Source organism: Columba livia, chromosome 8 (genome assembly GCF_036013475.1).
Source record: "Columba livia isolate bColLiv1 breed racing homer chromosome 8, bColLiv1.pat.W.v2, whole genome shotgun sequence".
In the NCBI taxonomy this organism is placed as follows: Eukaryota; Metazoa; Chordata; class Aves; order Columbiformes; family Columbidae; genus Columba; species Columba livia.
Window position 1 is genome coordinate 4,649,401 of NC_088609.1, and position 22,012 is coordinate 4,671,412.

At 56.2% G+C, this 22,012-nt stretch overlaps 1 protein-coding gene across 4 annotated transcripts in view; it reads right to left on the reverse strand.

Annotated features, from left to right (window-relative positions):
* Window positions 1–22,012, reverse strand: part of IPO13 (importin 13) — a 34,482-nt gene that overhangs the window by 4,374 nt on the left and 8,096 nt on the right. For 2 of the 4 annotated variants that reach the window (XM_065071585.1, XM_065071586.1), the window contains exons 2-17: window positions 20,396–21,132; window positions 14,670–14,810; window positions 14,361–14,502; window positions 13,135–13,301; window positions 12,612–12,732; window positions 12,167–12,314; window positions 11,660–11,841; window positions 10,788–10,814; window positions 9,907–10,041; window positions 9,533–9,676; window positions 9,299–9,379; window positions 8,577–8,714; window positions 8,383–8,479; window positions 6,462–6,514; window positions 779–845; window positions 552–610 (exon numbers count right to left, since the gene is read on the reverse strand). In XM_065071585.1, the coding sequence (XP_064927657.1) occupies window positions 552–610; window positions 779–845; window positions 6,462–6,514; window positions 8,383–8,479; window positions 8,577–8,714; window positions 9,299–9,379; window positions 9,533–9,676; window positions 9,907–10,041; window positions 10,788–10,814; window positions 11,660–11,841; window positions 12,167–12,314; window positions 12,612–12,732; window positions 13,135–13,301; window positions 14,361–14,502; window positions 14,670–14,810; window positions 20,396–21,132 (2,439 nt within the window). Of the gene's footprint in view, window positions 1–551; window positions 611–778; window positions 846–950; window positions 6,351–6,461; window positions 6,515–8,382; window positions 8,480–8,576; window positions 8,715–9,298; window positions 9,380–9,532; window positions 9,677–9,906; window positions 10,042–10,787; window positions 10,815–11,659; window positions 11,842–12,166; window positions 12,315–12,611; window positions 12,733–13,134; window positions 13,302–14,360; window positions 14,503–14,669; window positions 14,811–20,395; window positions 21,133–22,012 lie in introns of those variants that run through there. The other 2 variants (XR_010474216.1, XR_010474217.1) reach the window with 2 other exon arrangements.

A 22,012-nucleotide genomic window follows, 5' to 3' on the forward strand; every position in this document is an offset into this window, starting at 1 on the left:
GGTAAAGGGACTCTTACAGCATAATGATCTACATAACTGCCACAACAAATCAAAGAAAATGGACAGAAAACTTTGATTACCATCCATCATGATGCAAAAGAAATATACCACATCCTGGAACAAGTGACAGCAGATGGAGAATACAAGTGGTGGAACACTCTTTTCAGATGGTCACTGACTGCTACCAGTGTATTTATCAACAGCATCTAAAAGAACTTGCACTAATAGACCTCATTATTTGTGCATCTAGTCGTGAGAATTCTCATTTAATGTGCCCAGACCTACAGCATATATTATGCTATTTGTGAATCTGTGCAGTGCATATATTATACTATTTGTGAAACTGTATAGCGTGAAGATTCAATGATCACAACTGGCCTACACTATTCGTGAATTGTGTGAATTCAACATTAATGTGCCCAGACCTATACTATATATTATATTATTAGTGAATCTGTGTGCCAGACTCGCCATTGAGCATGATTAGACTTATAGTGGCGACTTGAGGTTATCTGACCTAGCTGCATCTTAAGGCAACATGTATTACTCACAAAAAAGCCACAGGATGCTTTGACAGTTGGGGCCTCAGGGAACTTGAGCGAAAGGACACCTGCAAGCAGAAAATTGCTCAGGTTAACAGCCAGAAACACTGCACACCAGCCCAAATCAGCCCTCTGGTCCCCAGCCCCTGGCTGGTCTGTGCCCGGCTCCTCGGGAGGAGCAGGTTGGTTTCTCCGCAGAGCGACCTGGAGCACATGCCCATGCCCGTGGTACTCACCACACTGAAACACTGCTTTGACATCCAGGTTGCTACACAGGAAGAGGTCCGGCTTCCTTTTCAGAGCCTGCAAGGCACACAGACAGGCAGCATAAACCCCGCGCTGCAGGGGCAGCCGGGAAGCCTCTGAGGAACCCGGTGCTCCAGACAGCCTCTGCCTGGATGCGCTTACCTGGGCACACCCGCAGTAAACAGCAGATTCACACAGTACAGCAGGAAACCATCGCTTTCCACCCCCCCAGGAAAACGCCAATCAAACAGCCAGGCAGTTTGCTAGACTCGGGAACCATCGACCCCAGGACCTGAGGACAGATGCCAGGTGATGCACACACAGACAATTCGGACATACAGATAGGACAGAGGGCTCCTGTCTCACCAGAGCAGGCCAGGAGGTGGCAGCGCTCAGGGACAAGGGCAGCCATGTAGAGCCCATCAGAGACCAAGCACCTCTGTGCTTCGCTCCTCTCAAAGATGCTGGTGTCCCTGAGGTCACAGCAACTGGTTCCAGCAGTAACCCCAGACTAGACCAGCAGCTTGCTCTGCTTGGGCTCCAGGGCAGAGAAGACAATGAGATGCCAACATTGCTTGACAACTCCTGAGCAACCAGTATGAGATCAGAAAAGCTTGGGGGTTTTCCGCCACACAGCGATCCCACCAGCCACTGCAGGGTTCAGGCAGTGCCGCTGGGAACACCCAGAGCTGTGGCACCCTGTGCAATGGTTCAGTCCCTTCTTGTGCCGGCACTTGGCAGTTACTGGGTGGAGATGTTCCAGCCTGTACTTTTCACTCCACAGGAAGGGTTTCTGCACTGTCACAGCGAGCCCTGCTATATAAGGTGGCCACATCCATGCCCTGATCACCATGCCCACTGCTATGGGCCAGCACTAGGCATGGTGGCCATGCCTTCTGCCCTGCTGTCACTGTGACACAGGGGACAGCAGCCACAGCACTGGAGTGGCCCCACTCTGTGCCTGGAGCTCGGAGAGCAGCATCCCAAGGCAGGCAGCCCTCAGGCTGTGTGCTGGGCCACTGCCTCCCTCCAAGCCTGCTTCCACAGTGAAAGCAGGGACAGCTTTCAGCCAGTAGTGCCCCCAACACATGGCCAGCTCCCACAGCCATGGTCTCTACTTGCACCAAAACAGACTTATTTCCCACTCCTTCTTCTCCAGGGAGAGCCCACGACCATCTGCCCAGTGCAGAGAACGTATGCTGGAGACCAAAAAGCCAAGAAGCAATGTTTCATGGTTACTTCCATCTCCTTTCCGACCCTTTGTATCACATTCAAGGGAGGAGTCAGGTTTGGGCACCAAAGGCATTGCTGTACCAGGCAGAGGTGGCACAATTGCAGGGACCTGCTTCCCTGCTAGACACAAGCAGAGACCATCACAGGGGTGACCAGGGGCCACATTCTACCCGTGTGTGTACATACAGACCACGTGCACCCCCTCCTGATGCACTAACACCAACATCAGAAGGCAAGCTAGGAGCTGGGCAATGGTTTAGAAACACATCCGCTCATGGCTGCTGCCATCTAGTTGGCCTCATACTGGACAAACGCTTGCAAGAGATGTTGCGGTTTTAGCCACAGGAGAGTACCCGCACTGGGGCCCTGGTGGGGGCTCCAGAGAGGTGACCACGAGCCTCTCCCCCAGCAGGATGCTGCTCCTGGGCAGCTGGCTCCCGTCATACCACCCAGCTGCAGGTTCCTCTGCCCTGCCTGTCCAAGGGGCTTGTTTTAACCCGAGTTCTGCACGCTGCAAGATTGTTCAGCTGGAACAAGAGTCTTCCAACACGCTCAGGTTGACACCTACCTGCAGGATGCTTCTCCCCACCAACCCAGACCTGTGACAGGCAGAGCCCCCCACGCTCTCCTACAGGCTCGCTGCAGCATCTGCTTCTCACTCCACCAGTGGTGGAAAGTGTGCCAATATTAGGAGGGCTGCTTCCTGTAGGACACCTCTACCAAGGGCGTGCAGAGCACAAGCTCAATCTGGCCACACATGCACACACCTAATGTAGACAGATGCTTTCTGTCCCTGTGAGATGGGGCCCTGTGGAGCTTACCCCACTAGCAAGTGACATCAGGTAGGGCCAGCTGCTCTTTCCCAGGACCAGGAACTCTGCTCCAGCTCTGGAGCCTCTTACTATCAGCCTGTCCTCCCTGTCTCTTGCCAGAACAGCTCTGCTCACATCTTCTGGAATGAGGACAGGTCTTTATATGCTTTCAAACATCCCTCCCCCACATCCTCTGCTGGGCCATCATAAAGGACAGTCCTGTGTCTTCTGGCTGGCATCGCCCCACTTGCCCAGCTTGCACCTTGGCTCTCTGTCAGGGGAGGTCACTGCAGCACTCCCGAAGTCCACTATGGCATGGAGCCCTGAGGGATGAGTGGATGTGCCTGCAACTGCTGCTGGAGAGACAGGTTGGAGAGCCCCGAAAGCCTACCTGCAACTGGGAGCACGCACACGGGTGATACCCACCGGCCAGGGAGCTGGCGAGAGCTCCCAAGCACCAGGAAGTCCTGCCTGGGTTTGCAGACGCAGACCTGGGTAGAAGCCCCAGCTGCCGCGGCAGAGTGGTTATTTTATACTTCGCTTTGAGTAGTAACAACTACTCCAGGGTCTCTAGCATCTGTAAGACATTTGGTTTAAGCCAGCATGCTCTCATGATCAGTCGACCACCATCAAGAGTGGATTGCCAATTAACGTGGTGGCAGGATGATCAGCTGCACCAACAGGGCCATCCCATGGGCTGCAATCAAGCGCAAATAAATATACTGTAAAGTTACTGAAGTCCTGCCATGCAGAGATGGCTCCCTGTGACAGAGGGCTGATGTGCAGGTTTCAGGAGGTAGAAGCTTCTTCTGAGTTATCAGAAGGTAGGAGAATACTTGCTGGTAGACAAATTTGAAACAGGGAAGATGATATTTCCAGCAAGGTGATCAACCACAAGAGCAGATGATCAGGAAAATTAGAAAGTCTCTACCCTGACACACTCTTGGGTCCAAACTTGCTGCTGCTCTGGAAGATGCGTTACTTTGTCAACGGGTCTGCAGGTGAAGCAGACTAGCATGAAAACACAGCCTCCCCCACATGTAAACTGGATCTGAAGAGATCCACGCTTCTCTCCAACTTTAATCCTTGGATTACAGATGCTCAAGAGCATCACTGCAGAGCGTGGTCTTCTGGAAGAGGGCAGGCTGGACCTACCTCTGCCTTTAGACAGCTCTTGAAGTCCTGAGAGCAAGGAGGCAAGCAGGAACGGCAAGGCCATTTCTTGATGGGTTTCAAAGCACCCCACCAGACCATCAGTCTGGGAAGAGAGGCAGCCAAGGAAGTCAAGGAAACCTTGAAACAAGTCCTGCACATGAGGAGAGAGGATGTGGATGGGATCCTTTGGTCTCCATGGGGTTGCTGGAATAAAAAGCCCAGGAAACCATCAGGTCTTGAGTGGTGGTGGGCTGGAAGCATGAAGTCAGATGTCTTGCAGTGATTCAAGATGGAGCAGCCATGTAGGCAGGAGCCTCTGAGCTGTTCCTGCAGCAGGGCCTCTGAAGGATGCAGGCTGTCCGGAGATCTGTACGCTGGAGACCGGGCCAACTGCCTGTACGCTGCCCCTGCACTGCCTGCAGATCCTGCCCGTGAGGGCAGCGTGTAACCGCTTCCAGCAGCCGGGATGGGTGGTGGTTGCTCTCGCAGCACACCCCGTGGAAGTACAGCATGGTTGTCGCACCTTTCTCTTCAAGAAAGCACAAATGTGCCATGTCCAGACACAGAGAAGGAACCCGAGCCAGAGAGAAACACAGCACTTTCCAAAGAAACAATAAAATAGCCTTGGAAGAGTCTCTCAGGGTCACCTAATGCCCTGCTCCACAGCAGAATCACCTCTACCTGCCCTCCAAGAACAACAGGCTTCTTGAGTCCTTTCAAGCCCTCCAAGTGACAGCAGCTTCCCAAGTGACCTTCCAGTGCTTTCCCACACTCTTAGAAGGATCTCCTGCTGCCTGACATGCATCCTTTTCCATGATTTTCTCCCGTTACTGTTTGTCCCACTCAAGAAGAGCAGAAAAGGGGTTTTCACCTATGACTGGGACATTACCTTTTACATACTCTAAGACATGCAGCTCCTCAGGCTCCTATCAGCCCTTCCTCCTCTCCATGTCTACAAGGTGGTGCTAGGGAAGTTCCTTCTCCCTAGGTGTCCTGTAGCAGAGACCCAGGCTAAGGCAGTTTATTCCCTAACAGTGGTCACGTTCCCAGATGCTTTTCTCTGTGCTCTCTGGTCTATATCTACAGAAATGAGCCCCAACCTGGGCACAGTGCTTAAGAAGAGGTCTCCCCAGCACTGAGTGGCTGGGAAGGACACCTCCAGGAACCTCAAGCACAGACCCCATTCACCGATCCTCCCATCATGTTCAAAACCCCTGTTAAATGGTCACAGCCTCCAAAACCAGCACTGGCAAAAGCTGTGAATGCTTTCTGATAACCTTGATTATGTTATTCCTTTCAGGATGAAAAGCAAGGAGGAAAATGCTACAATGTCTTGTGAGATGCAATGGGCCTCAGCAGGGTCTGGGCATCAAGGTGAGACCCACAAGTAACACTCCGTGCCTGGGGGGCTGAGGTGCAACCCCCCTGCCTGCTCCGTCCCGCAAGACCCACATGTGGGCTGAGCAGCTGTGGGAGGGGGCTGAGGGCTCAGCACCCGGCCATGCCAGGCACTCTTCCTGGGCTGCCAGCAAGGGCAGGATGGCCACAGCTCTGGCAGTGCCCGGCTGGGTGCTCCTGCACAGCCACTGCAGCACGCATGGTCAGAAGTCTCACCATTACAAAAGCGAAGCAGAAAGCAACTCTGCCAGGCCCCTCCTCGCCACTGACGCACCCTCTGGGTAGGTGCTGGGGGACACGTCTCCAACAGGGGCACTGAGCATCAAGGACATCAGGGCTTCTCCCTCATGGGCTGAGGAGCATGCTGCGCTCCCCCTGCTCCCAACAAGTGTATATACACACACGGCACTGCCTGCCCACCGCCAGCGGTGACACCAATGCCAGACCAACCAGCCAGCCCGCAGTCCCCGCCGTGCCAACGCAAACCATCCCCGCACAGCACCGAGCCGGCGGCACAGGAATGCTCCTGGGCTGCAGGAGCTGCCACCACCCCCGGAGGCTGTTGGAGCGGGCGGCAGCGTGGCACCATGGCAGGTCCACACACCGCCACAAGCACATTCTCAGAGCCAAACCCCAGCAGCTGCTTGCTACCATGGGCACCGGCTTCCTCCCACTGGCCCCGGAGCAAGGCAGCCAGCTCAGCCCATCCCTGCTCCAGAGGACTCGTCACAGGGCAGGTAAATGGGTCAGAAAACATCCACTTAATGCTCTAGTTTGTCACGCGAGGGTGACTGTGGCAGCAGCGCCAAGTGCCCTGCAGCAGCTTCGGCATGGCAAGGGGGTGGCAGCTGGAGGCTGCCCTGCAGAGGTGGGCACTGCCCTGGGGATGGTGCAAACCCAGAACTAAAGGAGAATGTTTTGTTTTCAACTTCCACGGAAACAGATGGAGAAACTCGATATTCAACTAAAAGGAAAAAAAAAACGTTGTCAACAGAAAGCTAAAAATAGGTTTAAATTGAATTAAAAAGAGAAAGAGAGAGAACAGAAAGTGAATGAATAAGAAACTAAAACACACCTGTGCCAGGAGTTGCATAAATGAATCAACAATATCAGGATGATCCCTGGGCCCTAAAATATAATAAAGATGTAACTTAAGAGAAAAATCATACAAACAGCAACTCAACATCATATAGTTATGTGATACAGAAAGAATTTACAAGTGAAAACAGGAGTGTAAGGGAGGAGGGGTGTGTGGGGAAGGGGATGGGCAACATGAGCAGCTTGAAGCAAGTTAAAGAAACAAAACATACAAAAAAATCATGAAACTTGGAGAACCCAAGAACAGAAAGAAACTGCGAACGAAAGGGTCTGAAGCCCCAGGGTCTCCAGCTAGCACCTGGGTGCTGCAGAGCCAAGGAGGAGATCTTTGTGTCCTTGGGGAGGGAGAGGAGGAGGAGCAGGGGCTAGCTGGGCACCATCTCCACAAGGAGAATTAGAGCTTTTGCACTTTGGGGACTGAGCGGGTGTCTTCAGAGTACTGTTGGTCCTGGAAGATAACTGCAAGTGAACGACAACACCTCAGCAAACGCTTGACAGGCCTGGCCGGGCTCAGGCGTGCACATGCTTGTCACCAGCTGCTCAGGAGCCCCTGGCACAGTCGCCCTCCCGCCCCGTTCCCAGATGCTCTCCAAGACCCTGAGTCCAGGACCCTCCTGGAGGTCTCCTACAGCGTCCTCCTGGGAGAGACCAGCTCAGTGCCCAGACGCCTCCATGCCAGCACCACTCACCCTACCTTGGCATCTGACTCTGCACAGATGCATCTGGGCCCCTGCAGGGTCAGGCGTCCCCCCCACTCTCCTGCTGCCCGTGGGCTCAGCAGAAGGGGCTCGCCCTGCTCCAGACCAGCCACCCACCAGAGGGGACCCATGGGGTGGGTGGGAGCACAGTCTTGGGCACGCAGCAAGCTGGATGGCCACTTGCCTGAGCAAAGCTCACATCCAAGCACTGGCGCAGCTCGGGCTCTGTCCTCTCCCCCTTCCTCCTGCAGACATGCCTGCTGCTGTCCAGAGGCATCGCCGCCTCCCCGGGTGCCCAGCCAAGAGGGTTTCAGCACAGACAAACACATCCACACGCTGCTGGCAGAAGCGGGGACCTGATCTCCGGATGAGCCCAGCTCGCTTGCCACTGACCCCAGTGACACCTCAGTGCAGCAAGATTTGCTTGGACCATGGCGTGATGATGAAGCAGGGGTCCTCCCCCACCTCCCTAGAGAGCTCTGAGCCTTGTACTGGGGGGCGGCATCACCCTACCCAGCATCCGGCCATGAGCAAAGGACAAGAGCCCTTGGGGACTGCAGATGGAGGTGCTGAAGGACCAGAGCCAGCACCTCTAAGATACATTTTTCCTTGTCGTGGGGGCAAGTCATCAAGAAGCTGAGGGGAACCACAGTGTGGAGGGGCCTGTCCTAACCCCACTTGTTTTTTGCAGGGTGGGCAGCAAGCCAAAGAGTAGCCCCTGCCCTGCAGGAGGATGCCAGCATCTTCAGCATCACAGCGATGACTGTGGCCAGCAGTGACTCTGAAAAGGTAATTTCCCAGATGTTCACACACACATCCTCCTCCTCTTGCGAGGGCTTGATTCCTGGCCACTACAAGCAGCGTTGCCCGCCGGAGGAGCCCCGGGATCTCCCGGGGAGCACAGCCTCTCTGCCAAGCAGGACTGGAGCTCGGGCTCAACCCTTTCAGCACGCGATGCCCAGCCCTGCTGCAGAAGCGGGGCTGTCATGGCACTCCAGACTCTCACCCAGGGGTTTCCTGCTTGTGCTGCCCTGCAGGGAAGGTACCCACCTTCCAGGGGTTGGGATGAATCCAAGAAACAGAGATGGCCCCATTAGCTTAACTAGGAGTGAAAACAGCCATTCCGCGTAAGACGCCTCCAGACTCCATGCATGCAACAGCCTGACAACAGCCCCAGCGAGAAGGGTTAATCCCACATACCTTGCTGGAAGAGGGTCAGCGTGACTGAGGTAACGAGCAGGAAGAGGGCCTTGATAGGAGGGAAGTGGGCAGGCTCATGGGCAAAAATGTGAACCAGCTGCAAGAGAGAGAGGAAGACTGAAGCTGCTGCTGTCCCGGGGCACCCTCAGCCTCCCCAGGGACTGGCAGTGCCAGCCCCAAGTGCAGCTCCATACCTGCCGGGTGAGGTCGATGGCAGAGGCCTGGGGAATGGTGCTGTACATCTGCCCCAGCATCTCGCACAGCTGAGGCACCATGGGGGCAAAATCATCCAGGAGGGTCTTCACAGATTTCTCAAAGATGGCACAGACAGACTGCAGGAGAAGGACGGTGTGAGCAATGGGCATCAGGAGACCTCTCCTTGTGGGGCAGGACTCGACAGACGGGTCCCAAGAGAGGGAAATGCTGGCAATGGGGATAGGGACCAGCCAGGCAGAGGGCTCAGACCTGCTCTGGTTCTGGCACCCTGCTCTGCAGCACAGGATGCTCCCAGACACTGGGAAACAACTCCCTGCAGCAGTAGGCTCCCAAAGGGGCAAGGGAAAGAGTAGGTGGTGGGACGCTGCACCTGGCCGTTACTGGACTGAGAAAACTGCAGAAACACTACATGACAAAGGTCCAGGTCAGAGCAGAGGTCTCCCCTTAGGGAGCACAGGTTTGGTAGACCCTCATCTCCCTGATGACGGCAGGGCCTCTGTAACTGGAGAGGAGCAGAGCTGATGGAGGACAGACAAGAACAGCTGGACACTGCTGGTGATGGCAAGCAGCACTGGTCCAGACAACCCGGTAAGACACCCTTCTTATGGGGCTTCAGGCAGAGTCTGTCCTTTGCTGTCCCCAGTTCAGGTCAGCAGGGACAGGCAGAGCTGCAGACAGTACTCAGATAGAGCCTGGTTACCTCCACCACTTGGGCATCATTCAGCCACTTGCTGAGGACCTTCTGTATGAGCTGGAAGACTTGCTGCAGAACCACCACCACCTGTAAGGAACAAGAGGGTCTGAATGCACCAGCACTACCCTCTTCATGGTACATGGTGCACTACCCATTAATCCCCCTCTCCTGGCACCAGCAGTTCACAGCAGGGCTTTGGCCAGGCTGTGGCAAAGAGCATCAAGCCACCACTTTACTCACTGGGTTGGGTCCTTGCTGCACTGGCAGTTTCTTGACCTCAGTGCTTTCGTGGTCATCATCATGGTGGCTGATGTCTAGGGTGGTGAAGAGGTTGGAGAGCAAGCCCAGGATGTGGATGATGGCCAGCTTGTTGGAGGGATTGGGCTGCCAGGGAAAATAAACCCAAAGTGTGACATGGACCACACTGCTGTCACAGTCATACCTTTGGGATGCTGAGGAGCCAGGACTGTAAAGACCAAGTCCCAGAGAGGGGTTCCCTGCACCACACTCTCTCCTGAGCCCATGTTCAAGAGTGCTGCTTCAACACACCATCCCCAGGGATGTGACCCATGGAAGAAGGCACTTCTGGATGGAGGTAGCACAAGGGCACTCACCGTTTCATCAGCCAGCTTTTCCAGCTGCTGGATGTAGGGGGTGATCAGGGAGTGCAGGTTTTTCAGGATCTCCTCCACTTGCAGCGCAGAGAGCAGGAAACCAAGAGCCTGCATCAGCCACATGCACTGGCTCGTCTGGGACAGAGGGGAGATACAACAGGGCACGTCACTGCCCAGCCTGAAGCCCTTACCATACACATATCAGCCAAGACAGCTGCCAGGGGCCCAGACAGCAAAGCCAGGAAGGACCCTGCTGTGCTGCAGCTGCTCTGTCTGGGACACTCTGCACATGTCACTGCAGGAGAGGGGGCAGGTCCCTACCAGCACAGCAGAACACAGGGAACTGCTCTGCCACCAGCACATGGCCTCTTCTCAGCAACCCGCCAAAGACAGACCAATTGGTGCCCAGAGATCTCTATGCCGGCACTGCTCACCCCGCCTCGGTACACCATCCTTTGCACAGTACTGTCTCAGCCCTGTGGGGTCAATGTCCCACCCCATCCTGGTCACAGGCACAAGCCTGGGCTCTGTCCCCATTCTTATCTCCTTCCTTTTTCCTCTTGAAGACATGCCTGCCATCTCAGCATCCTTGGTCTTGGAGGCACTGAGAACTGCTAGACTTAAGTCTCCCTGGGGGCTTCCCTCTCTTATGGGGACATGGCTCCCAGCGTGACCCCAGCCCACACATGGTGGGAGGCCAGCAGTGTGGTGAGAGGTAGCCAGCAGGTACTCCTGGCCCCACATGATGGCTGCAGCCCTAAGCTCTCCTTTGCGGACAGCCCAGCCTGCAATGGCACCCCTCGTGTCTTCAGCTGAGCACAACTAAGGGGTACGGTGGGGGCAAGCAGAACCAGCCAGATGTGTGAACCAGCCCCTCTTACCTTGTGAATCTGCTTCATCAACACTTCCTGCCAAAGCAAAAGGGAGAGAGAGAGAGAGGAAGGTGAGTGCTGCAGAAAGACCCTTCCCAAAGGCAGGACTGATGCAGGAGGTCAAGACAAGTGACAACAGTGGAGGCACAGATAAGCAGCACACAGCCCTGCACAGCCTCCCCACAATCCACCACAGGCAGGAAACAAAATCCTTGTGCCCTGGTAAGCTCTTCCCCCAGACAGCCCCCCCAGCCACCCAGTGAGGGGTGCTCCTGGCTCAGACAGGCTCTGCAGCAGGACAGCTTGAGGAGCCAACCTTAGCCAGGGCTTCCTTACCCCAGGGACCACCCCCCCTAGGCTCCAAGAGCAGAGGCTCGCGCCCTCCATCAGCCCCTCCCATGCCCTCTTCCTAGTGCCTTAGAACTCCAAGTGCCCTCTGTCCCAAACCTTGAGAGCCACAGGACAACCTCCCCCAGCACTGCAGGGATCGGCTCAGTCTCCACGGAGAGGCTTGAACACCAGCAGACCCCCAAGATGCTCAGCAGTGGCATCAGCTGCCTGGTGGCTGCAGAGCTGGCAGGATGCCGCTCCCAGCAAGGCAAACAAAACCCCAGGGAAAGGATGGATGCCCAAGTGCAAACCCAGTGGACCCTTTGGCAGTCATGTCTGCCAGTGCCTAGCATTTCTGCACTCACAGGACAACACGGGGCCTGTCACCTGGGTCTACTGGCCTAGGAACAGGATGGACAAGTGCCTCACACCAAGCAAGATGCACTGAGTTGCTGCTTTGTGTCCCCCTGCTCTGGTTCATGTGGAGGAAAGGGTTTGCACAGAGCACATCCCAGCTTGCCACCACACATCCATCTGCATTCAGCTCCTACCTGTGATACGGCAACGATGTTGGCAGCATAGGGTGGCAAGTCGTACTTGCACTCCCGGCAGATCTTCTTCAGTGTGGAGACACTGGAGATGGAGAGCTCAGGGTTGCCCAAGGCTTGGAGCACCAGCGGCAGCACGTTGTTAATCATGACGGGGTGATCAGCCAGCCACTCTGACAGGGCCCCTGTGCACACAGATGGGATCAGACCCCAGGACTGTGCCACGGCCTATTGCTCCCCACATCCTGGGATGCTCAGCTTTGCTTTTCACTGCTGTTATTGCTGAGCAGGAGCAGCCTCAAGAGGGGCTCCTCCTCCCCAGCCCGGCCTGCATGTGAGCAAAGTGACACGGCCCCAAGCCTGACAATAGTCAAGAAGCAACTAGACAACACCCTCAGACACATTGTGTGAATTTTGGCGTTGTCCTATGAAGGGACTTGAGTTGGACTCAGTGATCCCTGTGGATCTCTTCCAACACAGGACACTCTATGATCATATGAAAGGTCTCACCAATAGTGAACATCACGGTGTCGGCAAGCTGCACGTTGCTGATGCTGATCCGGGGAATGAGGCCGATCAGCCCTGGCACCACATCAGAGTAGTTCACGTCGATGGTCTCAGCGATGGACTGGAAGCCGTAGAGCAAGGCCTCCGTGTGCTGCCAGGGTGGGAATGGCACTGTCAGAGCTGCACACTGACCCCCAGTGTCCACCCCAGCCCCAGGCACTAGCCCAGCCCCCTCACACCCGGCTGAGAAGGCTGGTCCCTGGGCAGTGCTGAGGATAGGGAAGCAGAATAAGACCTGTTTCTCCTCCCAGAGAACCTGCACATGTGCCAGCAAAGTGTTCACACTCCTTGCCACTATCACACCCCTTTGCTGTCAGTGCCCCATGGTGAGGATAGGCCCCTGAGGGGATGGTGGCCGTAAGCCCACCACCCAGGTCCTATTGCTCACCTGCCATGTGGATGGCTGTTCCGTGTTGGTCAGGAGACGTCCCAGTTTGTCATAGAGGCTGCTCAGGAGCTCTGCGCCCAGCATCTCATACACGTACATCAGCGTGTCAGAGATGTCCACCCTAGAGGGAACACGCATGGGTCTCCACATGCTGTACCCAACCCCTGCAGAGCGCTCCACATGCAGACACGTTACTTGCGTTCCCTTGTGTGTCTGCACAAACACACTGCCCCAGCACAATGCAGAACACTCCCGGGGCTCCCTAGGCAGGGCAACTGGTGCCACCCCAAAACACCGACTCGTTTCTATATTGCCACCACGGCCAAAACAACTCTTGGTGGAGGGAATCTCCTGTGTCTGCACTTCGGCCTCCCCACAGTGCTCTGGCTCCAGGAAGGCAAACTGTTGCCTGTGTCCTTGCCAGCCTGACAAGCAAACCCACCTCCGAACCCAAAGTCACATCCATGCAGGGAGTAACGTGCCCCAGTCCTGCTACCCGGGGAAAGGCAGGCCCCAGCTGTACCTGTATATCCGAAATTGCTCCTTCTCATCTGAAGACCAGAAGCCATACTCCTCATCGGAGGGGAACTGGGCTTTGTGCAGCAGCACGTCCACCAGCTGGAAGTAGACAGGCCTGTAGACCTGCTGGTACACTGCCTGCTTGTCCGGCTCGAAGGAGAGGATGTCGTCCTGGCAGCAGGAGGAGGAATATGTCAGGTCTTGCAGGGGAAATAAAAAATGGAGCCAGCATCCCTATTGGATGGGGGTGCAGGGGCATCTCCCCAAGCTGGTAGGACCTGTCACAGTTCAGAGGTTGCATTTCCACCTCCACAAAGTCCACCTGATGCTGAGCTCTTCTGCAGTGGCAGCATTATCAGATGGTGAGATGCCAGAAGCCCCAGCAGCCAGGCAGACCCTGGGGTGTTTGAGGACAGCATGGCTACAGCAGGGTAGCACTGCCTGCCATGTCCTCCCCTCAGGAGCACCCCTGCATTGGGAGCATGGACAGCTCAGACCCCTGTAAGGCAGACTGGGATGGATGCCTGGGGAGCACAGAGCTCTCCTACCTACACACATCTCCTCAGATCCACCCAGAGAAGCAGCGAGAGGAGGTGGGAGGCTCAGCCCCACGCAGCAGAGGAGCTGCCAGCATGGCGCCAACACGGCCCCCTCCCTGCCCACACTCAGCCACACTGCATCAGACTGCAGAGGGATAGAGCTGGGGGGGTGAATGGGGCTAAAAATAGAGCATGATGTGGCAGAGCTGCTCTGTTCAAACAGAAAGCAGTGGCCCTGGGAGCGGGACCCCACGCTGGCCAGCCCCCAGTTCTCTCTTTCCTCCTCTGAGAGACGATGGCCACCAGCCCGGCAGCAAGGGCTAGCCTGCAGTAAGCCAGCACGCAACCTCTTCCCCACCTGCAGCCTGTGCAGCTGTGCAGCAAGGAGCTAAACAACCAGGCCTGCTGCTGGGAAAAAAAAAAAAAAAAAAGCATGAAGTTTTAATTAGTTATGTTAATGAGGCCCTTAAAGGCTGGCTCAGACTTCTATGGGTTGGAAAAAGCAAGCCACAGGACCAGCATTTCTGAGTTACGTGCCCTGCAGCAGCTGCAAGTGTAGGATGAGGAGCAGAGGTGTCACAAGTCCCTGGGGAGAAAACGTGGCCAGGCCAGACCCCATCCCCGTGCACCAGTGTCCACAGCCCTGCCTGGAGCGCAGGATTGGGCCAACTGCCCCACGATGGCCACTGACCTGCAGTGTGTACCAGAAGGTGAGCGTCAAGGAGCTGGTGGTTTCATTGACAGGGTAGTGCCCGGGGATGCCGGTGCAGAACATGATCATGTTGACCAGGGCCAGGAAGCTCTGCCAGTGCTCCACCTGGTCAAGAAGGGCCCTGGAGAGCAGAGAGCACAGTCAGGTTGGCACCACCATGGCAAGCCTGGCTTGTCTGCCCTGACACACATCACAGGGTACAGGACAGGCCCCGATGAAGCAGCACATGGGGAACAGAGGGCTGCTCCAAGCTCATTCCCTCTCCTGGGGACCATCCCCAGTACTCACCGGGAGTGATTCTCCCCCAAGGCCACAGCAATCCGGCAGATCCCGTGTGACGTCTCCATGTCCCCGCTCTGGACCGCCTGGCGCAGCTGCTCTTGGAGCCCCAACACAGAGGGGATGAGCTTCAGGAGGGTGTTCACGTACCTGCAAGCACAGCCTGAATCAGGGCCAGGCATCACCTCACCAGCACCAGTTGCCATGGCCCTCCTGATGCTCTCCCAGGGCTCCCATCCATATTTCCCTACTGGAAGGCTGCTTTGTGCAATGGGACGCATCCAGGCACCTTGACCGCTTACATTATACAGTCCTAAAATTACATTCGTCCCTTTGAAGAAAACCGCGAGGCTGATGTGGCCCTGGGTGAAAATGAGTTTGACAGCCCTGGCTTACAGGGACTCTCCTCCCAGCCTGTGGCATCAGGTTGAAGGCTGAAGCCCCCAGCACTCTCGCAGCGGAGCCTCCGCAAGTGAAAAGAAGGGCTGAGCCAGCGGCCATCAGCTCTGTGTGAATCTCCCACTGCACCACAGTGTAGGCATCTGCCTCTGCCCACCCGAACCTGCCGCAGGGCTGCCAGCAACCCCCAGCCAGCACCAACTTGTCACTGCCATGACCAGCTCCGAGCGAGCTGTGCGCGTGCACAGCAGTGTCGGCCGGGATGGGGAGTGGGAGCAGGGTGGCAAGGGCAGACCCCAGGAGTCTTTACGCCACACTTGCAAATTTCTCAGTCATGGAGGCAGCCAGAGCTGCCAGTGGGAAGCCACACAACCCTCCAGCATGGGCACATGTGGATTGTCCTCTCTGGCCAGGATGAAGTGGGCAGCCACCCTTGGGGACTCCTACACAGGGAGGATGCTGGCCCCTGGCACATCCCCGGTCCCCCACCCCACCAGGCTGCCGCAGCGGCACAGCTCTCCCACATCACATCACACACATCAGCCGCCCCTCTGCGCCACTGCCTGCAAGTGATGGTAACCAGGGCAACGAGAAGGAGGCAGCCAAGGTGAAACACAGCCCAGGGCCCCTGGAGAGAGGCCCTGCCGGAGGCTGATGAGCAGCCCTGCCATTTCCCTGCCCGCCCAGGCGTGTTATCCAGAGCTGCAGCTATTCTGTACGCTCCCGCAGGTGCGGGGCCAAGGATGCTCGGAGCGGGAGGCACACGTGATGCCAGCTCTCCTGTGCCTACTGCGGGGAAGAAATGCGAGTACTGACACCAAGACAGCCACATGTCCACCCCGCAGAGGCAGGGGTGCCCAGCAGCTCTTGCTATGGCTGATTTAGGAGACAGAGAAGCCATTGGTGCCACCAGTGCAGGGAGAGAGCCACACCAGTGGTGGCAGCTTCTCGGCCAGCAGGAGAAGACAGAGGGAACAAGGTGTCTCCAGTCCCAGTTGCCACCTCAGTATCCCCTCTATGTGCCACCTGGCCCCTCTCCCCTAGAGGCAATGGGTATTTTTGTGTAAACCATTTTCAAGCCTCTGATGCCCCATGAGTGATGCATGTGGCAATGTGGCAGCGATGCGATGATGGAGAATTTGGGAATTCACCAGCTTTTCTCCCCGGGAACTGATGCTGCAGTCAGGGTCAGCCCAAGGGAGCTGGGGCAGTTCCCAGACAAAAAGGCACAGGGGACCTTCCACTGCTCCAGTGCAGAGCAAAACCATCCTTCCTCTGCAGCACTGGGCTCACATTAACCTAGAGATGTTTTCATAACTTCAGGAGTTTATGACAAGGACCCTGCTTCTGCTGGTTACCGTTAAATACTCACAGTGCAGATGCTTAGAGCGCAGCTGGTCTTTGGACACCCTGTACAGTCAACAGAGAACCACCTGGATTTGCTTCCCTGCTGCAACTCACTCCACGTTAGTGAAAACTTCTAGAAAAGGCTGGGTGAACAATGTCTCCTGAGAACCACCTTGCTCTGCTCACTGCCTATGCAGATCTAAGGGCAACTCAGACATAGGGGTCCCCAGGGAGGATGGCAATTCTTGCTCTAGGTGAGTTGTTTTAACCAGCCACCAAAGAGCCATGGCCAAGCTGGCCAGAGCTGCGCTCCTCTCCTACACATCCAGGAGAATGGAGCCCCAGGCCACCCCACCTGCTTAGTGCTGCTTCCAATCCCCAAGCTGGCGTCACAGCCCTGCCCAGGCACAGAGCTTGTCCCCAGAGGCAGACACCACATCTGCCAGCCCTGCTGCCAGCCCCTGCTTCCCACCCCAGCACCAGGCAGGAGAGGACGAGACCATCCCATTCCAGCTGAGCAGCCTGTCCACAGCAGCTGATGACTGGCAACGCGTGTGGAAGAGTCTATGAAAGTGGCAGCCATATGGTGATGCTTCTCCATGTATTTCCCTCCAGCAACTTGTGTTAGCCCCCCTGAGCAAGATTTGCCATCCTGGTATTTAGCAGCTGGGCAATTTTTTCTTCCACGATTTTATACAGTCCCTTCGCAAAACCAATGAACTGCAGCATCCACAGCTCCCTCCATGGGACCAGCACCTCCTTCTGCTCTTCCCACTACCCTCCCCAGAGCACACCACCGTACAGGGGGCACCTTACAAGGCAGAGACACAGGCAGCTCACACATGACTTTCTCATCCTTCCTGATCTGAAATCTGAGACACGTCCTGATGAGAAAACCCAATGTACTAAAAACCTGTTTCTAATGAAGCTTTTGGAAAACTCTTCTAGTGAAATTCCTGGTCAGGGATTCAGCACCAGATGCCAAGACCAGCAAGGGATGGGCTGAACACCTGCAATCCCACCAGCTCCATCACTGCAGCAACACCCTGCAGCTTTTAGAGAGGTGCCTCAGTGTCCGATGCCCACGCTCCATAACTCCCACCACAGGCACACACCATGTGGAGGTCCCTCTCCCCGCTCCGACACCACCCGCCAGGCTGCAGGAGCGTGATCAAGTGCTGCACGCCAGCTCTTCCCTGCAGCACACACCGCTGAGCTCTTGCCCGCTTAGCCAGGGGATAATCCTCAAACGAGATGGAAAATCCAGCACAAGCCTCCTCTGCAAATGAGATGCAACAATATCTCTATTCCTGCCCTCCTGCAATTCAGGAGCTTCTCAGCACCCCCAAGAGAGGAGATGTGCACAGAGCCAAGGCTCCAAGGTTTCTTCTCAGGAATGCCACATCCTAACAGGAGCAGTGTCCAGACTCCAGCAACACGCAGGACACCCCCTCCTCTAGGCACGCCCCAGCAGGTGAGGAGATCAGATGCTTCACAGCTACAAATCTCTGCTGCATCACCTCTAGTAACACCTCAGAGGCAGGAAAGCCACCCGCTGCTGCTCGCAGGCAGGGAAATGGAAGCTGCCAGCACCAGCAACTCACTCTGAGGGTGATCCTTGCCCATGAAGTCCCACCTGCCCTTCTCCACCTGGACATGTGGCAGTCAGCTACTCCCAGTGTGAGGAACGGCAGCATGAGGGATGACTTGCAAGGTGATGCTCACCTAGGAAGATGACACACAGGCTACCTAACCCCAGCGCCAAGTTCAAGAGCCACTGAACCTTCTGCTGACAGTATAGAAGCACACCTGCACAACTGCCTCTGCAGCAATGTCAATGAAGCCAGCTGGGAGGCGGTGAGGAGGAAAGACACAGAGTCCAAAACACTCAGGGGAACCTGTGGGAAGTTTGAAGCCCTGATACTAACCCTCTCACAGAACAATACTCTACAAAGCTCTGGAGAGGACCACATCGGCAGCCCAGCACCGAGGATGCTCTGAACCCGCGGCCAAGGGCAGTGGGGAGCCCGGCCCCTGCGGAAACAAAGGCAAGAGACCGCAGAGGAAGAGAACGGCTGAAAAGCAGCATGGATCTCCCAGATGGCCAAGAAAAGAGACAGAAAGGTCAGGAGACTCCCTGGGGGCTCAGGAAAGAGCTGGATCTGCTGTGGCTGAGCAACAAGGCCAGAGAGGCAGGACAGGCAGCACCAGGGAAAGGGGGAGGAGGGATGCAGGATGGAGGACATAAGGAACAAAGGGGAAGAAGGAGTCCACCAGGGCTGTGAAGTGGCAGCTCTGCGAGTTACCCCACTCCTGAAGCTTTCCCAGATCTCAGCACTGAGCACAGTCCTGCTCCTCCCTGGAGCAGCTGACACCACACACCGCTTGGCAGGGCTGCCACGTGACAATGCCACCGCTGTCCCCGTGCCCCGGGAGCAGGGGCCGCGCCAGGCTCACACACACTGGGCAGCCTTTCAGGACACCTGCCTGTCCCATCCTGGCCACTGCCAGCATGCCTACAGACAAGAGGGTGCTCTCCCATGGTTGACAATGCCTCCATGGAAAAGGATGGAAATCAAGTGCCAGTGATGCTGTAAGAGAGCCACCAGTGTGGCAGGACCAAACGGGGCCAGAAACTGCACGGCAGGGTCAGCACAGAAGCAGAAAGGAAACTCTGCTGTCAGTCATGCTTCTCACTAAAACTCACTTTGAAAACTCAACAAAAGGCTTGGGCTTCTAATGCAACTGAAGAACAGTGCTGCAGGGGCCAGGCTCCTGCACGCTGTTGGGAAATCACAGCCATGGGACTCCTGAGACTCAAGGGAAACAGAAAGGAGGAAAGCAGCAAGTCCATCATCTTAGAACTGCAAGTCACCTCTTCTCACCTTCTCATTTTCTGTACCATTCCTGTTATTTTCTATACCAATCCTGGAACAAGATTTTGGGCTGGCCCACAGCCTCTGCCAGATACAAGGAAAAGCTGATTGTGGTAATCTTCTGCATGCTAGTGAATGAAGGAACCCCACCCCACAACCAGCAACACATCAAAATCCTGACGGGTCCCTTTGCACACTGGGACCTGCAGTCCAGATGCAACCCCCTTGTTATTGCAGAGCCAGGGCCCACGCTGGCTGCCCCTGCTATGAAGCCAAGGGCAGGAGCAGAGCTCACCACTGCAGCAGCATCTGCACCGCTGCAGAGGGTCAGGCCCAGCAGGATGCGCAGCGATGCACAGGGATGCACAGCGGCAGCAGCTCAGCCCAGCCTTCAAGGAAACCCTCCTCTTCGGGGGGGAAGGTTGCTAAGCAGCCAGGAGGGGATGTGGCCACAGGAACTGCAGGAAATGTACTTTCCCTTCTGCGGGCATCAGTCCCAAGAGCTGACAGCAGCTCAGGCAACACGGCCAAGCAGACGATCTCAGATCCCCACAGTGTGGCCCCAGCAGGACCTGCCCCACCCCCGGCTCCCAGCTCAGCTGCACCACCGGCAGCCACAGCCACAGAAAGGACAAGTCCTCAGCTGGCACAAGCTGTTGGAGCCAGGAGGAGGGAGAAGACTGTCAGGTCTGGTTTTATTATCTCTGCATCAAATCAGCTCCTTGGCAAGACCAACAGCATGAAGCAGAGGGGAGTCTCTGAACTCCCCTTGGCCAGAGCCAGGCACCTGCTCCCTGGCTGGGCACTGCAGGCTCTGACACAAGGAACCAGAAGGGAGCATCCTTCTCTGCTTGGGAGGAGGACGGTGGAGATGAGCTGTGGCTGCCCAAGACTATGTGATTGCCACGAGTCAACCATGGTGCAAAGCCTTTCAGGACCAACCATGTGAAACCAGGAGCCCATGGGAAACATCTCCCACTTCCAAACCCTGTCATCATCACCTCCAGGGCCGACAGTAGCTAGAAAAAAGGCTTAGGTTTTTCCTCTCCCCCACCGATCGCCCATGGATGCCCAGGAGCACCACTCGCAGTACACAGGAGAGGCTGCCCTTACCTCTGTGCATCGGGCTGGGAAATGGCATTGACGACAGCCTCCACCGCTGTGTCGAAGAGCTCTGGGTCCTGCAGAGAGGTGAAAGCTGCCTGGATCAGGTTCTCACAGTCCATCAGCGGGATCTCCAGCTGCACCCAGCTGGAGAAGCACTTCAACACCTTCTGCTTGATGAAACCCGGGGAGTCCTGCTGCTGCAGCAGCTGCTCCAGCAAAGGGAAGACGGAGCCGCACTCCTGCGCCAGGACACTGCGGACCTGGCCCTTGCGGTACTGTGGCAGGCGGCTGGTCTGAAACTCCTCCGGCAACACCGTCAGCAGCTCCAGCAGCGCCAGGCACCGCGCTCGCCCGTCCACGTTGGAGTCCTCTGCCTGGAACATGCGCACCATGTCTGCCACGGCGCAGGGCCAAGCCTCCGGCATCATGCTGAGGGCCAGGGAGGCCAGCGCCACGCAGAGGCGGGTCAGCACGATCTTGGAGCCACTGGCGAAACGGGTGATGTGGGTGAAGAGCTGTGACTTGAGGCTCTCATACTGGTCGGCTGGGATGTCGTTCCAGTAACGGGAGATTTTAATGTGGAGAGCGCTGGCGCCAAAGTACTGGATCTCAGGCACTTTGTCCATGTTGAGCAGCAGCCAGCTGAAGTGCCATGCCTGGGGGGACACCTGTGCCTGCATCAGCCATTTCTGAGCCAAGTTCTTGTTCTCGATGTTTGGGTCATAATACAGCTGATGGAGAGCCTGGAAGGGAGAAGAGAAGCATCTTAGAGCAGCTGAGAAGCACAGCCACAGTCGGTCCCACCAGGGGAAGGCACACCTGGAGGGCTCACCACCACAGAGCCTGGCCTGGGCAGCCCCCCAGTCACTGCCCTGCAAAGCCAGGTCCCCTCACCACATCAGCCTGCATTGCCTGGCCTCCCTCCTTGGGCTCTCGGTGAAGCGAGAGCAATCTGGTAGTGGGTAAGGACCTGCAAAGCGTTCTTCCCCTCTCCTCTCATGCAGCACTCTGGAAATTTCTTTTCCTTAGTCATCTCCCATCCTCACCTTCACTCAGGCCAAACCCACCTGCTTCCGTGCTGATGTGCTGTCACTGGGGTGGGTGCAGGACCCCTCTGCAGCACAAGGGCTGCAGGGGACATGGCACACCAGCACTCCTGCCTTCCACCTGCACCTGCTCTCAGAAAGGTGCTGTGGATGCACCAGCTCGTGGATGCACCAGCTCTCAGAAAGCCCGTATGGCACAAAGCTTGTGTCTAGGAGCCCAAGGAACACAAGAACTGCTTCAGATGTCTTAGTCTCTCAGGTTGTACAGAGCCCTGGAAACCCACAGTCACTAAGCTCAGGGATTAATCCCTCCACAGAGTCCTTTTGAAGTATTCCCAAATGCCCAGTTACACCTGGGTGAGGAGACCTGGCACCTAACCCTGCCTCTGCCACCACCTCCCAGGACGGTCCAGGGCTGCTCACTCCGTCTCATCCATATGGAAAGGAGAACATCACTTACCTGCTCCAACAGCTTTGGGAGATCTAGTTACTGCTTTGCAGAGCTCAGATCCACGTGAACAGCCTCACGCACGCTGCAAGGCTTTATTTGCAGAGGAATATTATATGGATCTTAAGG